A 22,200-nucleotide genomic window follows, 5' to 3' on the forward strand; every position below is an offset into this window, starting at 1 on the left:
ATTTCCACAGTGTGACATTAGTAGGCTACTTACTTAAGTAAAGGATCTGAATACTAAGAGTGTAAATTAAAAGTTTCATCATAATACTATATTATTTCTATTTTTGGACAACAAGTCTGCCATAATATGATTTTGATTAATTTCAGAGGCCTGTGATATGGTATGATATATCCCCATTTAACACAACCAGTTAGCTTTTATCCAATAACAAAAAGCAAATAAGAATTCTATAATTTTACTTAGATATTTAGATATTAAAGATATTAATTGATATTTTCACTTTGCAACGTAAACATTGAATCACTGATATATCACTACACCCCTACTGAATACTTCTTCCACCACTGTCACAAACATTTAAATTCTGAATCAATACATTTTTAGATGTCCACTGGACAGTAAGGGGATGAAAAAAATGTAATCTGACAAATGTAGTGGAGTAAAAAAGATAATATTTGCCTCTGAGATGCAGTGGAGTAGAGGTATAAAGTAGCACAAAATGTAGATACTCAAGTACAAGTACCTCAGAATTGTAGTTTATTTATATACTGGGATCTTTCAGACATTTAAATAAAAAACAGGACATATATATAAAGGTGGAAATTCAAAAATAAGACATATCTTAAAGATCTGAATTGATTCTTTCACTTTGGAAAGTTGACATTGGATAATTTGTTTGATAAAACATTGAATCAATCTATCGATACACCCCTACTGAATACTTCTTTCACCAATGTCACAAACAACTACATTCTGATATGTTAAGTTACTGCACTGTAAAGATATTTAAAATTGCAGTTTCATCATATCTGGTTAAGTGCATGGTCTTGTATGTGGCCCTGTGGTAGTGTCGATGAAACCCCCTCCAGCATTTAAGCTGCCCATCCCTGCTCTAAGATGTAGTGGAAAAAGTAAATAGGCCTACTCAAGTAAAGTACAAATGGTTTATTTATATACAATGCTTGAGTAAATGTAGTCCACTAATCATCACCAACAGAAGACAAGAGAAATGAATGGAAACAACGTGTGCAGGGCTGCAGGCTGTCGTGGTGTTAAAGGGCAGCTGTGGGCGGTGCGGTGCACAGTGAAAGACGCAGGAAGTCCTTTTCTTTTGTGCGTTGACTGCGCACATGACTGTCAGCTGGTCTGCGTCACATGATCACAGCTTTGCGGAAAAACGAAAAAATGGCAGGACCGAGGTGCTCCAGTCGACTGCGGTTAATGGCTTTTATTGCCGTTTCCTTCTCCCTTTTCACTTCAGGGACCTCCACAGCTCAAGTGCCACTTTTAATGTGGTCCCAAGACGGGTAATGTATCATTTTTTGATAAGTTATCTGTCGGGTTTATTCACAGTCAACGCTGACCGGCTGTTAGTCATGCTAATGCTAACACTGTACTCTAGCCTCCAGACAAGCAGGAAGACATAAGCGAGCTAAAGTTAACAATTTGAAGTCTAAAAACGAAATATAATACGTTTATTTTAAGACATAGTTCTCAGATCATGTGGTATAGCCGGCGAAACAAAATCATAACTCTCAAAACACCGTGACATTCTGAAATGCATAGATAATTTCTCACGGTTTAATGTTGCTTCCATGCAAAATGTAAATTATATCAGCGATGCAGTAAGTTACCCTATATAAATATAAATGATATAAATGGATTAAACTGCTTATCTAGTGATCTTTATTACGGTCAGACATGTTTAACAATATGTTATGTTAATATAACGTCCATTGTTAGCTATCTTGTTATACCTGTAAACTATATTTACTGAAAGACATTTCGGATACTCTTTAACTGAGTTTTTCATCATCGGTACCACAATTTCCTAATCTATATCTATATAACAGTTGTTAACAATAATAATAATAATAATAATAATAATATTAATGATAATAATCATAATAATAATAATTTTAGTGCTTTCACAGACAAAGACAAGCAACGGCAGAAGGCAAAATACATTTTTAGGGTAAAACATATGAATGAATCATACTACTGTATGAGGTGGTTTGGTCAGAAGAAGAGGACATCACGGCTGCGGGGTTTCACTAGATTCAAAGAAATGCATGTGTATTGTCAGAGCAAATATTGGAAAAGAAATAGAAAGCTTTGGAGCAATAAACATGACATTGGTCTTTACTATAAAATGCTCTGTTGTTTTCTTTTTTACTTTGCACTGTGCAATATCTGAACCACTGGAAAGTGCAATATTTGTGAAAGACAATTTAGAGTCAAAATGTCCTCTGGATTAAGCATTGTTTTGCTGCAAGATGCCCAGCCCAGACTAATATATTTTATCATGATAATTAGTAAAACAATGGGAAAAATAATCCGATATCATGAATCAAAAATGATTGCAATTATGTATTTTTTTCCAAATCATGCAGCGCTATTTGTAGAAATGTTACTCAGAATTAGGGCTGTCATGAATTTAATAAAAACTGATCAAATGAGCTTTCAAATTCAATTATTGAAATGAAAAGCAGGATCGTAAAAAAAACTAAAATTTGACCATACAGCTTTTGTTTGGTACATTCCAGAAAAATGTGTCAGTTATGTCACACTTGATAGCATGTAGCCCTTCTTTTTAGAGAATAATTTGAACATGGGAACGATAGTTGTCAGGGCATAAAACCAATGATCCTTTAATCTTTACCAATCAAGACTTGATAATCTAACAATAGTGTAGCCTCCAGTGCTGGAAAAAGAAGTTTAAATCAAAAATGGAATTTAATCATCTCATCAAGATTGAAAGAAAAATTGTGAAACCCCTGCTCAAAATGTGATTGAAATAGTAAAACAAAGTACTTGCCAAGAATAAAAAGAAACTTTAGAGAAACTTAAGATTTCCAATTAACCGATTAATTGGTAATTTTGGTTTTTAATAAAGTTAGATTTAGTCAATAAGTCATTTTTTGATACTTTATTTTTTCACGATGGATGACATATGTTAAAACGTATGAGCTCTCTCATAAACACAAGATTTAAAGTTATACTTTTTTGTATGATTCTTTGTGGTGAAACTTAGAAACGTTTAACAGATATTTTGTGTTAATCAACCAATTTATTTGTTGACCAAATTGTATGAGTGCTAATCAACTAAGAATTTCCTTAGTTGAGGACAACCATACCACTCTTACTAAGCATTTGTACAATCATTTTGATTTGTATTCTATTTAGCTGGCTTCAGAGTAATTTGACTTGACTAATTGTCTGAATGAGAAATAAATATAACCGCACAGTTTCAGTGTTACCTGTTATCTTGACACAATTCTGTTGTTGATGTTTGACTGTCTTGGCTCAAAGAGAAATGTAATTTTGGTGGCAGTTAAACACTGGTTGATGATTAATGATGTTTTACTTTTGGCCCACACGTTAAATGTTATTTGTTTATTTTTTGTTTATTGAATGGATCCCCATTAGCTGACGCCTTGGCGACTGCTAGTCTTCCTGGGGTTATGAGTGAGTGACAGCCTTATGCAGGACAAATGGAGTGCTGTGAGGGGATTATTGTAAGTGATGATTGTATTTTCGTCTTTATCTTTCCTTTATGATTAGTTTACCACAACTGGCCTCACCTGCAGCTGGCCACATCACGTCTAAGGAGCAGCTGACTGCCTACCTCGCTTCTGTCTTTGGCTCTCGCCCCCACACTGTGCTGTTGTTCCTGCAGGACAAGGTCAGCCCTGAAGACATTAAAATTATATTTCCATGCTCTGCAGCAAACGTGGTCACAGACTGGAGCTAAGGTTTAAAAGTGTCATGGAGGAAGACTCGTCTTGTGCAAATTTCCATAGATTTTTACATGAAGCTAGTCATTAGATGTGTAAATGGTGTAAAACAAGGTTATAATGAGTCATGTGTAGTTGTGCTGCAGTCCCATGTGACTCTGTGTAAACAGTCTTCTCAGTCTGGTGTGACAATGAGCTTCGGCATAACTTCCCTTTTCACACTTCCTTTGCAAACAAATTGTTGCTTGACGGCCATTGTTGTGACTGGTTAATGGGATCAATCAATGTTTTAGTTGTATTGTGGCTTTGATTGTATTAAGATACAATTTCTTTTTAACCTTCTTTGCCCATATAGTTGAATTGTGACATTTTATTGTCCTTATCTGTGTTCAGTTAAGCAAAGATGACTTCACAGTATTTGGCGGAGTGTTTGGAAACAAGCAGGATAGTGCCTTTCAAAACCTTGAGGTAGGTTTTTATTTCTTTACACTTGAGTCCTAAATGGAGCTGATTTTGCCAGACTAATAATGCTGATTATTCCTTCCACTCACTCCTCTTTAGGCTGCACTGCAGTCTTCCTCCTCGTCAGTGACGCTCCCTGCTTTAGAGTGGTCAGACTCCTCTGCCGTCCTCACTCTGCTGCAGGAGAAGCTCGGTGTCTCGCCAGTTCTTGTAGACGCAGACACCCTGTCACATCTCACCCTCAACACATCTGCCAGCAATCTACTGCTCATCAATCTTCCTTATTGCACTGGGTAAGACTTGTATTCTGCAGCACATCAGGCAATGGAAGTGCAATGTTTCTTCTTTTCTTTTTTTTTTACCTCTGAAAATTTTACTGTTTTATAGCTTGGACAAGAAGTCTTGCAAGGAGGTGCTACATGACAATGGTACATTTATTTGCAAAGGAATTTCATAGTTTAACATAAGCATTTTGGCCACTGGATAGTATATATTTGAAGTGTAATATGTAACTAAAGCGTATTCTTTTCAACAGATGAAATTATTGGGAAAGTTCTAAGCACCATGAAAGACAAAAATGTGCCATATACTGCGATATACACAGGACTCCTGCCATCAAGAGTAAGATAGTCTAACCTGAACATCATGTATCAGATTGATACAATATATATATATATATATATATATATATATATATATTTATTATTTTATTTTATTTTTTTGTTTTAAATAATTTCATCCTTCCAAATAAGTACATATCACATGGAGATGTATAGCATTATCATATAATTGTTTTTTACTTTTCTCTGCAGGTGATTTTAGACACATCTGAGTCTAGCCAGGCTGCGGGGCGTTCCCTACTCCAAACAGCTGCGCCCACCATCAACCCGCCCATCACGTTTAACAATGAATCCGGTACCCCTTGCATACTGCTTTGGGCTAAGAATCTCAACGTCAGCCTCTCAAGGACAACAGAGACCGTCGACCTCGCTGCACAAACGCCGCGCTTGACAGGATCCGTGTGTAACGACAGCAACTCGCTGTGAGATGGCCAGACTGTTTTGTGTTTGTTCAAGTTAATTTTTATTTTTGTGTTATTGAAAGAAAGAAGTTATTTAAAATGTCTTTTTCTTTTTTCACTTTAGGCTTGTCCTCAATTACCCAAACTTTACTCTCAGGTAAGACAACACTTACAACACTGCTAATTTTAAAGGAGTAGTTAGACATTTTGAGAACTCTTTGAGACTTTTGAGAACTAATCTAGAGTTTGATACAGTTGAGGTTTCGAATGTTTCCAAGGTTTGAAAAGTCCTTTGATTTTGAATGAACTTCTTGAAATTATAATTTCATTATTTGCATAATAAATCCCTATCTGACAAAATAGTTCACTTTAAGATAAAGAAATTGGGGCAGAGAGAGCCTATTTTCCTTTGCCTTTCACAGAAAATGTTGTTGTTTATAGCACAATAAGATCTGATTTAATGTGATAAAGAAGTGAAATAATCAGTATAACATATACTGTATGTGTTGTATATATGCCATTTATCTTAGTTGTAAGGTGTTGGAAAAGCTTTAAGTGCATCTTGAAAAAGCTTGAATTAGATCTTGGAAAAGTTGTATGAAGAAAAAACATCCACATAGATTCAAGGATGAACTGACTCGATTTTTGAGGTTAAAGGTCAAGGTCACTGTGACCTCCCAAAATACAAGAATTTCATTTCATTTTTATTAGATGGAGATAACAATCATCCACTGCAATTTAACACAGCATTCATATCTAATTCAAATTGACAATGCCTTTCCCCAGAAGGGGCTTTAAAATAACAGTATGTGGTACTGTCTGTTGACCTTATTTGAAAAGCAGCACAACTTGTCAGCTAATTCACATGCTAATTATCAATAATTTAATAGAATAAAAATGATGAAGTGGTGATATTATATACCCAAAAGGTCAAAGGTTATCTTCACTGTGACTTCATATTGATCTGCAAAAAATACTTTTCTGGCCATTATTCAACACCATTCATCAGGAACACAAGGGGAGACATTTGGTTGTATACTGATTTGGTGACCATAATCTTGCATGTAAACCTTCAAACTGTGGTGATTTTATATATCCTCTGTGCTGCGTGTGTGTGTAGCATCCCATTTTTTAGAATTTTTAGCTTGTCTGCTGCTTGTCTACTTTCACACTTACATACGAGTCTGGACAGACTTTAATCCAACTACAGGAGTGCCATTTATTGAACAGTTAAACGATACATTATTTAATAACAACAGTATCAATTTGTCACAATTATAGCTATGAATACTTAAGATTTTCATTGGGATATTCCTGTTTATCTCCAGTTTTGCCATGAGTCAGCGGAAGTACCCTGTGTCTGGACGGAACTGGTTCACCTTGGACCGTGTGGAGCTACTTAATGGCGGTCTAAATGCATCCTTCAGGAGTCGTCACATCTACGCCCCTGCAGAGTATTCCTACCACTGCCAGTCCGTCTCCAACTTCAGAGACCCTCTGCTTGAGCTCAGCAGCATCAGCCTGAACACCTCGGAGTGGAGGCTCAATTTTGTCGACTTCCAGGTACGACTGTAGTGCTGCATTTTACATCCTGCCACTTAATAATCCTGCAGCAGTGCATCAAGATTTTTTTTAATTAGGAGTGTTTTTAATAATCAGGTGTCTCTTTAGTCTTCCTGTTGTTTATTGAGGATTTATGCCTTTTCCCATACAGATTCAGGGCTTCAGTTTGGCCACCGGAAATTTCTCCTACGCCAGTGACTGTGCAGGTTTCTTCACCCCGGGGATTTGGATGGGGCTGCTGACCTCACTGCTCATGCTGTACATTTTTGTGTACGGTCTGCACATGATCATGCAGCTAAACACCATGGATCGATTCGACGACCCCAAAGGCCCGTCGATTTCAGTGCCTCAGTCGGAGTAAATCGCTCTCAGACACACACTCCTCAGTCCTTCGGTGCCTCCTAGCAAAGTCCCTCCTCGTCATATTGCCTTTGTGTGTTTGTGCCTTTCTCTTTGAAGATATTTGTCCGACAGGTGGACCTTTTCTCCTGTAATTTTCTTTCCTAATCCCTCCACAGCTGTCTTTGGGGATACTGTTATCTTGCGAGGCACATTCCATTTCATCTCTCCGCATTTGCCAAAGTGGATGCACCTTTTATACGAGTTGATTTTTAATGTGCATGTGCTAAATGAGGTTTTTGTGCCACTATCAGCCACAGTGCCTGTTTTTCGCTAAAAACAATTAGCAATAATTTCTCGTACCAGAGAATGTCTTCTGTGCCAATATGAATGTGATTGCTGGATGCTGTAGGACCGTGCCAGACCTCAATTCTAACTTTTTTTTATTTTTCCAACTCAACTGTAATTTAAAAGACTACTGGTTATGAAAGAAGTGCCTGTATATAAAGAGTAGATTACTGTTTGTGACTGTTTTGGAATTGCTTTACAAAAATGCTAATACTTAACCCTGGATTATTTCTGTTATTACTTGCAGACATATCCGATTGAAGTGCCACAGTTAAAGCCAATGTTTTCTTGACAAGTAACTTATTTAAATGAAAAAAAAAATACTGCTTATTCCCTTAAAGTTTACTCCTTGCTTCAGGTTCATCAAAAACATTTAACAGTGCCTCAGATATGCATTCGTCAATTAATGTGCAATTGTCATGACATGTAAATTATCTTTAAATACAAATAAAGATCTATCAATTGTGATTTCATTTGGTTGTTTTCATTTGTGGAATGCAACTAAGTACAATTACTCGAGTACTGTACTTAAGTAGAATTTTGAGATACTTGTATTTTTGAGGCAAATATTGTACTTTTAACTCCTCTCCAATTAGCTGCCAGCTCTAGTTACTTTTCAGGTCAAGATTTAACATGAAAAATAATAAATTTAGTGAATAGACATTTTTTAAATGAAACCTCAAAACAGTATATTAAGTAGTTAAATGAGCCCTACCTTGTGAAAATTAAAATGTTGCTTACGTAAGTGCATCAATAATAATCCAATAATGTATTTGGAATATATAAAACAACCTGAGTGGGTCCATTCTGCCTGACGTGTGCTTTTACATGACTTTAAGTAGGCTACATTTAGATTTTGCTACTTTTACGTCAGTATGTTTTGAATGCAGGACTTTTACTTGTAGTGATTAGTACTAGTATTAGTACTTTTAACTTAAGTATGGGACCTGAATACTTTTTCCACCACTGTTTTTTTTTTTAAATGCAAAGACACAAGTTATGTGTAACCTCAATAAAGGATTCTTACGCAAACATGATCAATTTACGTAATTTACGTACCCACTCTGTTGCCATAGTTACAGCAAGTCAAAACAGTCGGTGACGGAGCTCACTGTAGCAGCTAAACGCTTCTTTTTTCCATGAATTTTCGCTTATTTCTTCTTCACAAGTTGTTCCCAAAATAAAAATGTCGGATCCTCATCAGAGATTACACTTCGGCAGCTGTCAGGAGAGGAGACTCTTCCCCCTCTATTATGCACCAGACTGGCTGGGAAACCAACTGCGCCGACAGGAAGCGCCACATCTCGGCCCTGGCTGCTATGACAGCCATGAGGTTCGTCCCTTTAATATTTCATCCACACATCTGTTTTTTGTTTATTGTAGGATAATTCGTCCGCAAAATATTTCAAACCAAAATGTACAGATCGTTTGCTTTTTGATGTTGGTTTACCTATTATCTGATTATAAAAAGTCTAAATCTTTCAATTTCTTTCGCAGTTTGGCACCATCATTTATGATCTAGAGAAGACACCGGGGAGTAAGAAAGGTTATGGGCTCTCTGCGAGGACTGCAACACGCTTTCCGCCCTGTAGCAAGGTATACAAAACACATATATCGTCACACTGTTAAAATAATCGCCTAAGTAATTTTTTGTCAAAATCGGTTTTTTTTTTTTGGTTTTTTTTGTTGCCTAAATCATCCCCTCATGACGCCGGCCACCTATGGTAAAATCGCCTACATCCTCAGTTGATCAGATCATGTGATTTTACCCCTTTAAGATAATGGCCTATATCAAGTGTGTGACTTAAGCGGATTTATTATGCCTAAGTCAAAATAAAATGTGACTTGGGCAATTGTTTGAAAATGCCTTTGTGACTTAAGCAAGATATGGTAACACTTTATTTTGAAGGTGTCTACATAAGAGTGACATGAGAGTGTCATAAACATGACATGGATGTGTCATGAACATTAATGACACTTTGAAGTAACATTAATGCTCATGATACTTGTCATGTCATGCTTCTGACAGGCTTGTGTGACTCTTATGTAGACACCTTCAAAATAAAGTGTTACCATATCTTGCTTAAGTCACAAAGGCATGTTCAAAAATTGCCTAAGTAATTTATTTCTCTTAAGTTGCATCATTTACACACAGGGTGACGATATATCTCAAATAAGTTATTAGTTATTAAGTTATTAAGCTCTATCAAACATTTAAAGAGAGCATAGTACTGGTGTTAACTTAAAGGGGCACTCCACCGATTTTTACACATGAAATACAGTGGTGAAATGTCATGGGAAGAACATTTACTCAAGTGTTTTACAGTTGAAGTGTATTTAAGTAGTTTTAATATACTCCACTTGCAGGTCTTTGACAACGAAGTATTGCTGCTTTAAATAAAGTCAAAAGTTGGAATACAACTGCATACACTTAAGAGATGTTTAACCTGTGTGTATGACTCATTATTTAATTTAATGAGCAAGTCACTGTGACTTTGTTTGATTAGTTATTACATATTTGATCATCCACTCAGGAGTGTTAATTCAGTTACTTGATACATGTTGACATGCAACCAAATTAGCTGAATACTATATACATAAAAGTTAATTTGCATTAGCTCAACCTCTCGAAAGCACAACAGTTACTATTCTTATGAAAATATAGTGACGAATATAAGGTCACAGTGGTCTGATTGTTAATGGTGAGCAACAGGAATTTATGATTCATCCTGCATTAAATCATCTGTCACGAGTCATGCATTAGTAAGGCATGATCTGATTTTCATACCCTGATCATAAAGTGCTACCCAACTATGTACTGAGAGCACATTGAGTGTTTGGTTAAAGTGGCACTCCACTGATTTTAAACGTGACGTTCAGTTTCTTTGTCTACTCCTGGGAAACAAACAGCAGTATGATATCGTCTTAAGGGTGCTTGCCAGAGCCTGGTTATGCCATTATTGAAAACTCTAATAGAATTTTAAAAGCTTTACAACACAGAGGTAGCAAGGCTCTGATTAATGATGTCATTATGTTGAATCATAGAAATGTATGTTTAACCCACATTAGGGACTAACTAGTAGTGGAGGATGAATTCATATCCTTTATACTCAAGCTAAAGTACTTATACCACATGGTAAAATTACTCTGTGAGAAGTAAAAAAACATTGATAATGTAAGTATGTAAGTATAAAAATGTACTTAAAACTTATATGTTGTTTTTGGATTTGGGTGGAGCTAATTTTAAACAATTTATAGATTCATATAGTATGTAGTATAGTATGCTATGTATAGAACTGCAACCTTTGTTTTCATTATGGATTCATTTGCTGAGTATTTTCTCTATTGATCGATTGATTGTTTGGTTTGTAAAAATTCTAAAAATAACAATGCCAGCCTAATTACCCAGAGCCCCAAGTAGCCCTTTACAATGTTTGTTTTGTCCAACTACAAGTCCAAAGCTCAACAACAATAGAAAACAAGCAGTACTGAACGGGCCCTCACAGTACACGCGTGTTGTGGCATGCTACCGTTGGGGTGTGTGCGTTACAGGTGCCAGTCTATACCACCCCTATGAATTTCATTGCCCTAAGTGTTATAGTGTGGCCACGGTACCAAATATGAAATTAGACTGCCACCACAGTGCCACCTAGGGGCCGATCAATAAAACCTTAAAGGGTTATCCTCAGGAAGACATTGAGAATAATTGTACCAAGTTTTTATAATAATGCACAAACTATCCCTTTAATCTTCATACAGTGTCTGAAGGAGGACTCTTAACTGATATGTATAAGTTAGAAGAGGCAGGTAGCAATGGTGGAAAGTAACTATGTACATTTACTCAAGTACTGGACTTAAAGTACAATTTTGAGGTACTTTTATGTACATTTTATGTAACTTTATACTTCTACTCCACTACATTTTGAGGCATATGTTGTACTTTTTACTCTTCTACATTTAGTTGACAACTTTAGTTACTTTTCAGGTCAAGATTTAAAATGAAAAACATGATACATTTAAAATGATTACCCATTTTTATGAATTAAACCACTTAAAAGTTTATTAGGTAGTTAAAATGAGCGGAGTGGTGTCATTTCACAGTGTGGTATTAGTACTTTTACTGAAGTAAAGGATCTGAATACTTCTTCAACCACTGTCCTTTTTACTTCTTTACTTTATTTTTTTAACTTTTTAAAAAACTCTTCGCTTCTGCGCATGCGCGGCCCCGCAGGCCGAGCATGCGCAGAAGCGCAGAAAAGCCGCACATGCGCAGAAGCGCACAGAAAAAATAAAAGAAAATAATAATAATAAAAAAAAGTTTTTAAAAAAAGTTGACGTGACAGTCAACTTACAGTGGAAACAGTGGTGGAAGAAGTATTCAGATCCTTTACTTCAGTAAAAGTACTAATACCACACTGTGAAATGACTCCACTCCGCTCATTTTAACTACCTAATAAACTTTTAAGTGGTTTAATTCATAAAAATGGGTAATCATTTTAAATGTATCATGTTTTTCATTTTAAATCTTGACCTGAAAAGTAACTAAAGCTGTCAACTAAATGTATTGGAGTAAAAAGTACAATATATGCCTCAAAATGTAGTGGAGTAGAAGTATAAAGTTACATAAAATGTACATAAAAGTACCTCAAAATTGTACTTTAAGTCCAATACTTGAGTAAATGTACATAGTTACTTTCCACCATTGCTACCTGCCTCTTCTAACTTATACATATCAGTTAAGAGTCCTCCTTCAAACACTGTATGAGGATTATAGGGATAGGTTGTGCATTATTATACAAAACTTGGTACAATTATTCTCAATGCCCTCCTGAGGATAACCCATAGGGATAACCCTTTAAGGTTTTATTGATCGGCCCCTAGGTGGCACTGTGGTGGCAGTCTAATTTCATATTTGGTACCGTGGCCACACTATAATACTTAAGGCAATGAAATTCATAGGGGTGGTATAGACTGGCACCTGTAACACACACACCCCAACGGCAGCATGCGTGTACTGCGAGGGCCCGTTCAGTACTGCTTGCAGTCCTAGTTCCTGGTTTTATTTGACCAGTCTGTCTCTTGTGAGTCCCCCAATTTTATGGAAGTGCAGTGCTAAGTAATACTGCACTAACATGTCACGTTTAATTGAATTAAATTTTGTTGCAGACAGCGACCCCTTCCCCACAGCAGTACCAGCAGGATCAAAGCTGGTCCAGAGTCCCCGCTCCTGGAAAAACACCTTTCAGCTCAACTACACACAGGTTCCAAAGCATGTCCTGTGCAGCTGAGGACAGCCCCGGGTGAGACAGGGAGACACACACACACACATCTTCAGCAGTGGTGAACTGAGCTGACAAGATTTTGTGATACAGGCCTGGGACCTATGCTCATGATGCAGAGACAAACAGGAAAGTGAGCTGGCCAATGTGCTTTGGGAAGCCAGACTGGTCCAGACTACCGCAGCTGGAGAAGAAGTCACTCAGGGTGAAGGTGAGGTTCCAAAATGTAGGATAAACTGAAAGACGACCGTCTTTCTTTTTGACATTTTTCGGCATTATCGACATGCTATAATGTGGTGTCTATTTGATTATTTTTGACATACTATGCTATAGTGAGCTATTCTACATTGTTTTAGGCATTTTTAGACAAACTCCACTTGATCCAGTCTGTCCGTATAATGGCTTGCAACCAAAATTTGTCTAGCTTCAAAGAGTCTTTGACGTAGTAATCGATAAGAATAAACGTTTTTTTAAGACTTTTTTTTTTTACTATTCCTGTTATTACATCCAACAGCACAGCCAGAACTCATTAACCCTGAAACTCTTGTTTCCCTCTATTTCCCTATTGTTTTCATAGATCTGTCGTTAATAGTAGTTCTTTCCCTTGGAGTTACGCTCGTCCCACAAAATACGTCAGCATTGTTGGTAAAAAGTAAATTGATATATTGTATGTTGATTTTTTGTGAAAAATGGTCAAATTTTAAAATGGGTTGATACATATTAGAGCATAATATGACCAGAAACATCAGAAAAACACCATATTATGGGATGTCCAAAAATGACCCCCTCAAAAAGTCATACTATAGCATGGCAATTTTTGTCAAAAATGGTCAAATTTTAAAATGCCTACAAATGCTTCAAATGTGTCAATTATAGTCTGTTGATACATATTAAATCATAATATGACCAGATATCACAAAAAACACCATATTATGGGATATCCAAAAATGACCCCCTCAAAAAAAAAAAAGGTCAAATCCATTTTAACTTGGATTTTCGTTAAAGCTTAAGCTGTGCTGCGGATAATAGCGGGTTTTGTTTCTGAAAAGAGACTTTGCTCTCTTTCAAGGTCTATCTGTGAACTGTAGGACTTTTCCTTTGCCATCATTTCTTCAAGCAACATGATTCCATCACTGCATGCTGTGCGGAAAAGCATATGAGATGCGGAAATTAAGATTGGAAATCGTGTTAGCATCTTCCAGGCACTTGAGATACCAGTTGCCTGCAGATGAATTGTCCTTTAAGTTGCATTCACATAAAAATTATTAGCAAACTGCACCGTTCAACATTTGTAATGTATACAATAATAATTTGCTCACTTGCTCTGCAGGTTTTCAGCTCAGTTTAAGCCATGTCATTTTTGTTAAAAAAATTAAATGGGTCAATTATAGTCTGGGATGTCCAAAAATGAAAATAAAGCATTTTCAGGCATTTTTGGACAAACTTCACTATGACTGATTTTTGAATTTTTTGACTTACTATATACTATGGCGTTTTTGTTTCCATTTTTGGACATGCCATAATATGGTATTTTTTTCCATGTCTTGTCTTATCCAATTTTCTTTTGTTTCCTGCAGCTCAACAGTGAAAAAGAGTTCCTGAAGCACAGAAACAGAGTGGCCTACTTGAGTTTGTATTATTAACTCTAAAGCTGATGGATGAACTCCTGTCCTCATACCGATGTCACAAAGGAATCATCTTACATAATTTACCAAAATTTTGCCTGTCAATTTACTGAACTGAAGGTGTTGTCAAGAATAGTTGAATTAGTCAAGTGTTTAAAAAAAAAAAAGAAACTTATTTTTCTTTATTCACAAAACAACTGGATCCCTGTATGGTTTGTATTTTACACCATGATGATGGTTACAAAGTGAGTGCTCAAAGAAATGACAGTTAACACAAGAAAAGAAAGTTATCTCTTCAGTAGAAGTCGGTATACAAAAAGCCAACAGCAGTACTGGTCTGGGCATTGAGAAACAGCAGCCGCTGGTCCAGGCTCACACAGTGGGCTTCAACGCTGCACTGCTCCCCTCTGTAGATTGAGTCACTGACTGGACTGCTGAAAGTACCAACCACTGTGGCAAATATAAGTCTCTTGGTTCATATTGGTCTCATTTCTTCCTCCTCACTTTGGGTTTCTTGACTGGCCGAAGGTAAGGGTTGTCGATCACGTTGTCCTCACTGACCTTTGTGGAAGGAACAACGCCACTGGGAGGAAGCATGGAGTTCTCTTTGTCAGCTCCTGGATCATCCTAAATGAGAGAATCAGGGAAAAAAAAAGAGAGAGTGAGCAATTATTGTAGTACTTCGCATTTTAAAGGAATAGATGACATTTTGCAAATTGCATGCATTTGCTTTCTTTAGTTAGAGGAGAAGATTGACAAAGTGGTATGTCTTCTCATCTAACTTTTGGCAATAAAACGTCAAATAAAGTCATCATATAGTATGTCCTTCCAGAATGGTCATAAGAATTTGATAAAAATGTAATAGTATAATAAGCCATGAACTTATCATTAAAAAAGTCCTAGTAAAATATGTAAAAAAATATTTAAAAAAAATCATAGTATGTCATTAAATTTTATTTTTAGGACGTCAAAAACGTCATGTTATCCAAAATGTCATAAAAATGTAATGGTATAGTTTGTTGAAAAAAAGCCATAATAAAGTATATCATGAAAATAAGTAAATTAGAAAAGTATTAGTGTAGTATGCTATGAAATTTTCATCAAAAAAGTCATAGTATAGTATGTCATCCAAAACATCATGAAAAAAGTCACATTATAGTTTGTTGAAAAAAATTAAATAAATAGTATAGTATGCCATAAAATGTTCAATAAAAAAGATATAGTATAGTATGTCAGGAATTTTCTTTAAATGTTTAGCATGTCTAGAAAAAATGTATAGTATAGTATACCATAAAAATGTCTAAAGCGAGTGGCCAAGACTTACATTGATGATGTTTCCCGCTGTGTTCTCGCTGTCTGTCTGGTCGTCCTGCTCAGAGGAGTCCGTCTCCTCCAGAGTCTGCAACTCCAGCTCTGAGGGCAGGAGGGCGCTGAGATATGGGATGGTGCTTGGCTGTGCTGCGATCACTGAAAAACACATTCACAGAGATTCTTACTCTTGCAAATTTAACAAGCTTTCAGTAGCTTAAAGGACATGCAGGCACACCAGGAAAAAGACAGACTTGAATGTTTAAACAATATATTACAACTGATTTTTAAAATAAAGGTATAAAGGTATGCTGGGTGGAATCACTCACATGGGAAGGCAGTGATGTCGTCTTTGAAGAGGCTTTGAGTTTCTCCGGTCTTGGCCATGAAGCGAGTGAGCGCTCGCTCCACATCTCTTTTCTGACTTGCTGCCTTCTCTCTCACCACTTGGTAGTCTGACACAGGCTCTCTGAACGTCTGGGTGCAGAAAGGAGAGAAACACACTTCAATTTTTGTTACAAATAATGAAGGGCTTGCAGACTGATGCCTTGACTGCAGTGGTGAAAAATTAAGTTTTCCATGTCATTCAAGGAGCGTCAACATTGATGAATGATATTTTATCTTCATATGTAATAGTACCAAAAGAAATTTGTATTAGTTTAGTGTTTGTTTAAGGCTCTCTGAAACAACCAAGAAAAGTTATGACTCACTGGTGTTTTGATGTAGGTGTGAGGGTCAGGGAACTCTGGGAAGTGGCTTGGGATGTAAGCTGGATGTGTGCGTTTCTGTCCGGCTGACAGAGCTTTTGGAGTCACGGGTGGGTTCGTCACTGGAGCTGAAGTACATAAAATTCAAACACACACCTATGTCAGTTTTTTCAGATATCATATCAGAATCCATACTGACAGTAGAAAGCAGAGTGCCTACTTACGGGCGGTTATCACCATCCTTTGTGATCTCTTGGCATACACAGGCAGGGTGTCGGCATTGAAACCTGTAGTGAAGCAAACAGATTAAACAATGCCCACTGTGTTACCTTGTGTTAGCAATGCATCACTGATACGTTGGTGTACTCCAGTACTTACCCATTTCAATGAGTGTGACCACTGTATCGGACAGGGTTGGGATGCTTCTGGCTGTGTGTTCACAATAGGCTTTAGCACACCGACCTATTTCAGTTATATCTGAACAAAAAAAACCCTCAGGGTTTAGAAATGTCTGCTTCTGAAGATAGATAGACATAGACATTTAGATTGATCATATATTGATTTACTGTTTGGTATGGAAACACACCTCAGCACACAACAAAGAAAACAGACAGAATTATCAACAGAGCATGAAAGATCATAGACTGCAATCTCCCCACACTGGACTCCATGTACACACAACACACAATTTCACAAGCAATAAAGATCATGAATGACCCTTTCAACCCGACTCAACATCTTTGTCAATGTCTCCTCTCTAGCAGAAGGTACAGATCACGAGGAGGCTGTATAGAGCATCTTAACTGCACTTCTTTTTGCACTGATATATGTGGTGTACTGTCACAGCCACTCCATCGGTACAGAGATAAATTCCACCGACCTAATAAATATAAGCTTGTAGTCTATCTAGAAAAGCAAGAAGCGTCTGTGTGTGTATGGATGTGTGTCTAGGGCATATCTCGCACTGACCTAAGATTTCGTATGTGGCTTGCGCACGGCACGAAGGTGTGCATCCTCGATTTTGAAGATTTTTTAATTACTTTTTCAAAATATCATTATTTACGTAGGGTGTGTTGCAGTATTGCACTGGTTCTGATCGGACGCCTTTTAGGGGAGCTCAGCCCCATTGTGTGATAGGCCTACAACTGGTCAGTAACCCAATTCACTCTGGATTTCCACACCTGACTCATGTTCTTGTGTTGCATCTCCCACTATACAAATACATACTTCCTATGGGCACTGCACTAGTAAAATTAACTTCATATAACAAAAGGGTGGGTCATAAAAGATGAGATAACAGCTGCAGGAAAAAAACCAAATGCTGTTCGTTTTGGACATATCTTTTAGAATAAGCCCATCATTCAAATAATATGTGGAAGTACACAGTGCTGATACACCTGGGTATCTGCCAATACAGAGAAACAATCTTGTACCCTTTGTACAAGACTGTCTGTCTCAATAAGATGTGACATACATCAATTCCAATTTTCTGGAAGCACCATCATTCATCAAGCTTTGCTATAAAAAGCTTATAGAGTAATAAAACTATTTGCATCCAACTGTACTGACTCAACTCTTTGGTCACACCAGCTGACTGAATGGCGCAGTCAACACACCCAGTGCCACAGCCTCTTTCACATTACAGTGCAATAACTGATTGAAGCTCATGCAGGAAGCGATTCATCAACTGGCCTTTAAAAAGGTCAAAGCAGAAACTGATCGCAGCACAATGAGAAGCTGTATTGAATGTGGATCATTCACATCTGGCCGATGCCCAATATGCATAACAACAAGTACAATATCAGGGCCCATACTGAGCCAAAAAATCCTCACAACTCAATAGCAGCAACAATAATGATGAATGACTGCCACAGGGACGAACTGTATCTACAAACAAATGATCCTGCACAAGTTTTCTATTAAAAAAAAATAAAAAAGAAAGAAAATCAGCAGAGAATCTTAACCGTCCTGTGGACATTATTTTTTTTAAAGGTCTGCAACCCATCAGCAGAGTGAAGAGCTACAAAGATATAAATTATTTTTGGTCGAAAAAAAACTTGTATACATTTTGGAAATATTAGAAAAGTTTCTAACATTGAGACTGCACACCAACTCCTCTTTGAATCAATGTGCTACTGCTATTCTATAGAAGGGTCAATGCGTGCATTTTATGAATTTACTTCATGATTCAAAGCATCTTAACAGAGAACGCTGGGATAGTGTGTTGTTGTTTGTTATTATTGTTATGTCAATGTAACTGAAAAATAAAGCTGCCTTATTTGAGCTGGGTTTAGTCTAGTGTGTTTTATGATTGTATTTCCTGTTTGTTGTGTTTTATTTAGATTTAAACTGTAACTGGAGTACTGTCTTTGTCAAGTCTCCCTCAGATCTAGATTACATCTACCTACGCTATGTGCTGTAACAAATTTTGTTTATATTTGTGGTAAAATAAACCAACCTAAAGACTAAACTGATGAAGGCAAGTTAATACAAAACATTTGGTAAATAAAGCATGGTGCCCTGGAGAAGAGTTGTGTGCCATGTTTGAATTTAATACACAAACATCTTAAAACATGCAGCTCTCAGGTATATGAACAAACAACATCTACTTTAGGATTAATACATACAGCTCTGCATCATCTCTGTGAGTGTCTCCACTGCTGCCTTCTCAGCGCTCTCAAAGCCACACTCTGTCAGGAGGGCACTGACAACAACCTGCAGGGTTCGACGTCGGGCCAGGTGGTAGTTTTCTGCAGGGCTGGTAGCTGCTTTACCACCACTTCCACGCTGAAAACATACGAAATAACATATACAGTAGGTGAGAAAAAATAAACAAATACACATACATTAAATTTGATGCCTGGTGGTGGGGGGCTTCCCTACTTCTAGACACACAGACAGACATATAAACAACTGGCAAAGTAATCAAAAACAAGCAAGAGTGTCTTGAGGACAACAAACATGCTCAAATAGTACAACCCTGATTGACGTTGTTTGAAACGTAAATAAAAATAAAACAGAATGACATAATTTGCTAATCCATAGACATACTGTATATTCAAATTGAAAACTGTACGAAGACAATATATTTATTTAAACTGATTAAAAGGCATTATATTTTAGAAAATATACACTGAATTCTGAATCAGATGCATTCTGTTATTTACCGTTTCCACAATGTTAATTTTTAAGGGAATTAGGCTTGTATTATATTAGCATTTTATGTTTAAAGCTTCTATCTCCTATTTGGCCTATTTGAGTTAGAAGAAACTCCTTAAAAAAGGGGTGTGTCAATGCTACGTTCAATGTAGTGAACTGTACAGGAGCACATCGTCACACTGTTAAAATAATCGCCTAAGTAAATTTTTTTTTGCCTAAATCATCTCCTTTACCTATGGTAAAATCGCCTACATCCTCAGTTGATCAGATCATGTGATTTTACCCCTTTAAGATAATGGCCTATGTCAAGTGTGTGGCTTGAGCAGATTTATTATGCCCAAGTCAAAATAAAATGTGACTTAGGCAATTTTTTGATGATATGGAAGATATGGTAACACTTTATTTTGAAGGTGTCTACATAAGAGTCACATGAGCGTGTCATAAACATGACATGGGATGTGTCATGAACATTAATGACACTTTGAAGTAACATTAATGCTCATGATACTTGCCATGTCATGTTTCTGACAGGCTTGTGTGACTTATGTAGACACCTTCAAAATAAAGTGTTACCATATCTTGCTTAAGTCACAAAGGCATGTTCAAAAAATTGCCTAAATCATTTATTTCTGTTAAGTTACATAATTTACACAGTGTTATTACTATGCCAATAGCCATCCTTTGTTACATCCTTTTTGAGTGAAATGATCAACAAATGTCATACGTTACACTTTTGGTGAAGTTTTTTGTGTTTCCTGCAAAACTTGAAATAATGAGTTAGGCGATTATTTTAACAGGGTGACGACATGTGACGATAGCTGTTAAATACTAGCAGGTGTATCGTAAAGGATGACAAATGCAGACAAATGAGCCAAGACAAACTGACTATACACTGCATGATATCCACGCTGTTGGCGGTTAAATCTGGGTGTGGAGTTTGTACACAAACACACCCACGGCGTACAAATACAGATATAGCTACTAAGGTTTGCACAGAGAGGGGGGTGTATGTACGTAATTAGCATTTCCGGACAAATAAACAACGTAAACGTTGTCCCAGCTAACCTTGTCGTCTGCGACGGAAGCACAGCAGACTCATTATTTATTTAAGAGTAGTTATTTTACGTTTTTAATCCTTGCAGAGACATATTCAGCACAAACGAGTCTCCTCTAACTGATTGCTAACAGCTAGCAGTTAGCAACATCCGGCTAACGGCTTCGAGTATAAAATCCACCTCTTACCCCTCCTGCGTTCAGTGAACCTCCCGATGCCACCGCAGGGTCCGCCATGAGTAATTATTCGCAATTTCTCTTTTGATTAAAGTAATTTAACTATACAACAACTATATTTGTCCGACGGCTGTTATAGCCGCCGTTAGTAGTAAACACTGTATGAATTTATGTCGTCATTTCCGCCACACAACCGGACGTTTGAATTTAAGCGCACTATTTTTTTTTTACCGCCATCCAGCGGTTATATTTAGAATTACAACCATGTCTATGATTACAACTACTACATTCTCAAACGAGGTTTGATTCATTTTCCTTACTAAATCTAAACTTTTCGGCAGTGATGGAAGTACTTTAACTAAAGTACTATATATATATATATTGTTTTATGATTAATATTTATTGGGAATATCATTACAAGTTCACATGTGGGAATGACTGGTTACAAAGTGATATTAAGAATCGTACACAGAATGTTAGCAGTAAAATATGTTATGCAATGCTTGCACTCCATGAAAAGGAGCAAAATAACAAAGAAGAAAAAAAGCGAGACAAGAACAATCTAACAAATGATAAAACAGGACAGCACCACGACAACACAATAAAATAAATAAATACATTAAAAAGTATAAATAACAATATTGGACAAGTATCATTCCCATTTCAAATTGAAACTTTCCACTCTGTTTATTAGCCTGTATGATAGGCCCTCCAATGCAGCCAGTTTGGCTAAGTGAGTGTGCCAGAGGCTGACAGAGGGGGGTGATGAAGCCTTCCACTCTGAAACAATAAGTTTGCAACGTGGGGCGGGAGGTCATCAAGTTGGGATGGGTCCAAAGTACTATATTTTTTAATTCAAGGTACCTGCTTGAGTATTTTCGTTGTATGCTACTTCATGCTTTTACTTCAATAAATTTATTTTCCACCTAGTTACTTTTTAAATGTAAAAACACAATATACCTATATGATATTTTGCAGTGCTTTACTACAACTATACACAGTAGTATAAAAAGTAATCTAAAATTGGCCTTACATTGACAAACGACAACATAAAAAAACAGAATTATATAACATTCTGAATGGAGCCATTCTGCATAATGAACTCTTACAACTTCAAGTGCATTTTCCTGATAACACCTACATAAGTGTATTAGTACTTTTACTTATTTGAACTTAAACTTTTAACTTCGCCACAACTGATGACATTTGTCTGATAGCTTTATTTAGTGGTTTGTTTCCAGATTAAATTTGCAGTGCTGCAGATGGAAGTAAACAAATCTACAAATGTTTAATAAAATAAACAGACAAATTCAGCAGTAATATTAATCCTAAAACATTATGTATTATTGTACAAAACTGTTGGGGAACATTTTATTTCACTTTTGATGCTTTCAGTACATTGCATTGTACTTTTATTGAAGT

The 22,200-nt window shown here is 36.7% G+C and overlaps 3 protein-coding genes across 4 annotated transcripts; 2 read left to right on the forward strand and 1 right to left on the reverse strand.

The window, feature by feature from the left end:
• Nucleotides 1-1,124: 1,124 nt before the first annotated feature.
• On the forward strand, nt 1,125-7,938 carry LOC131972257 (V-type proton ATPase subunit S1-like). Its single transcript, XM_059334060.1, has 10 exons — nt 1,125-1,307; nt 3,565-3,685; nt 4,131-4,205; nt 4,299-4,492; nt 4,587-4,627; nt 4,735-4,820; nt 5,012-5,241; nt 5,345-5,377; nt 6,549-6,783; nt 6,935-7,938. Exons 1-10 carry the CDS (start codon nt 1,156-1,158, stop codon nt 7,142-7,144), a joined length of 1,377 nt encoding a protein of 458 aa, XP_059190043.1. The 5' UTR covers nt 1,125-1,155; the 3' UTR covers nt 7,145-7,938.
• Nucleotides 7,939-8,513: 575 nt separating this feature from the next.
• On the forward strand, nt 8,514-14,464 carry LOC131970994 (protein pitchfork-like). 2 transcript variants are annotated; one of them, XM_059332252.1, is made up of 5 exons: nt 8,514-8,803; nt 8,968-9,066; nt 12,637-12,770; nt 12,869-12,960; nt 14,327-14,464. In XM_059332252.1, the coding sequence occupies exons 1-5, from the start codon at nt 8,657-8,659 to the stop codon at nt 14,335-14,337; spliced, it is 483 nt and encodes a 160-aa protein (XP_059188235.1). In that variant the 5' UTR covers nt 8,514-8,656; the 3' UTR covers nt 14,338-14,464. The 2 variants fall into 2 exon arrangements, with proteins under 2 accessions (XP_059188235.1, XP_059188233.1); XM_059332250.1 differs by having other exon boundaries at nt 8,520-8,803; nt 12,843-12,960.
• A 62-nt stretch (nt 14,465-14,526) lies between these two features.
• On the reverse strand, nt 14,527-20,953 carry taf8 (TAF8 RNA polymerase II, TATA box binding protein (TBP)-associated factor). Its single transcript, XM_059332249.1, has 8 exons — nt 20,791-20,953; nt 19,017-19,176; nt 16,768-16,866; nt 16,614-16,676; nt 16,393-16,517; nt 16,012-16,159; nt 15,699-15,841; nt 14,527-15,001 (listed from the first exon to the last, which is right to left on the reverse strand). Exons 1-8 carry the CDS (start codon nt 20,836-20,838, stop codon nt 14,861-14,863), a joined length of 927 nt encoding a protein of 308 aa, XP_059188232.1. The 5' UTR covers nt 20,839-20,953; the 3' UTR covers nt 14,527-14,860.
• Between the last annotated feature and the right edge of the window lie 1,247 nt (nt 20,954-22,200).

The sequence above is a fragment of the Centropristis striata genome, chromosome 5 (assembly GCF_030273125.1).
Source record: "Centropristis striata isolate RG_2023a ecotype Rhode Island chromosome 5, C.striata_1.0, whole genome shotgun sequence".
Classification (NCBI taxonomy): Eukaryota; Metazoa; Chordata; class Actinopteri; order Perciformes; family Serranidae; genus Centropristis; species Centropristis striata.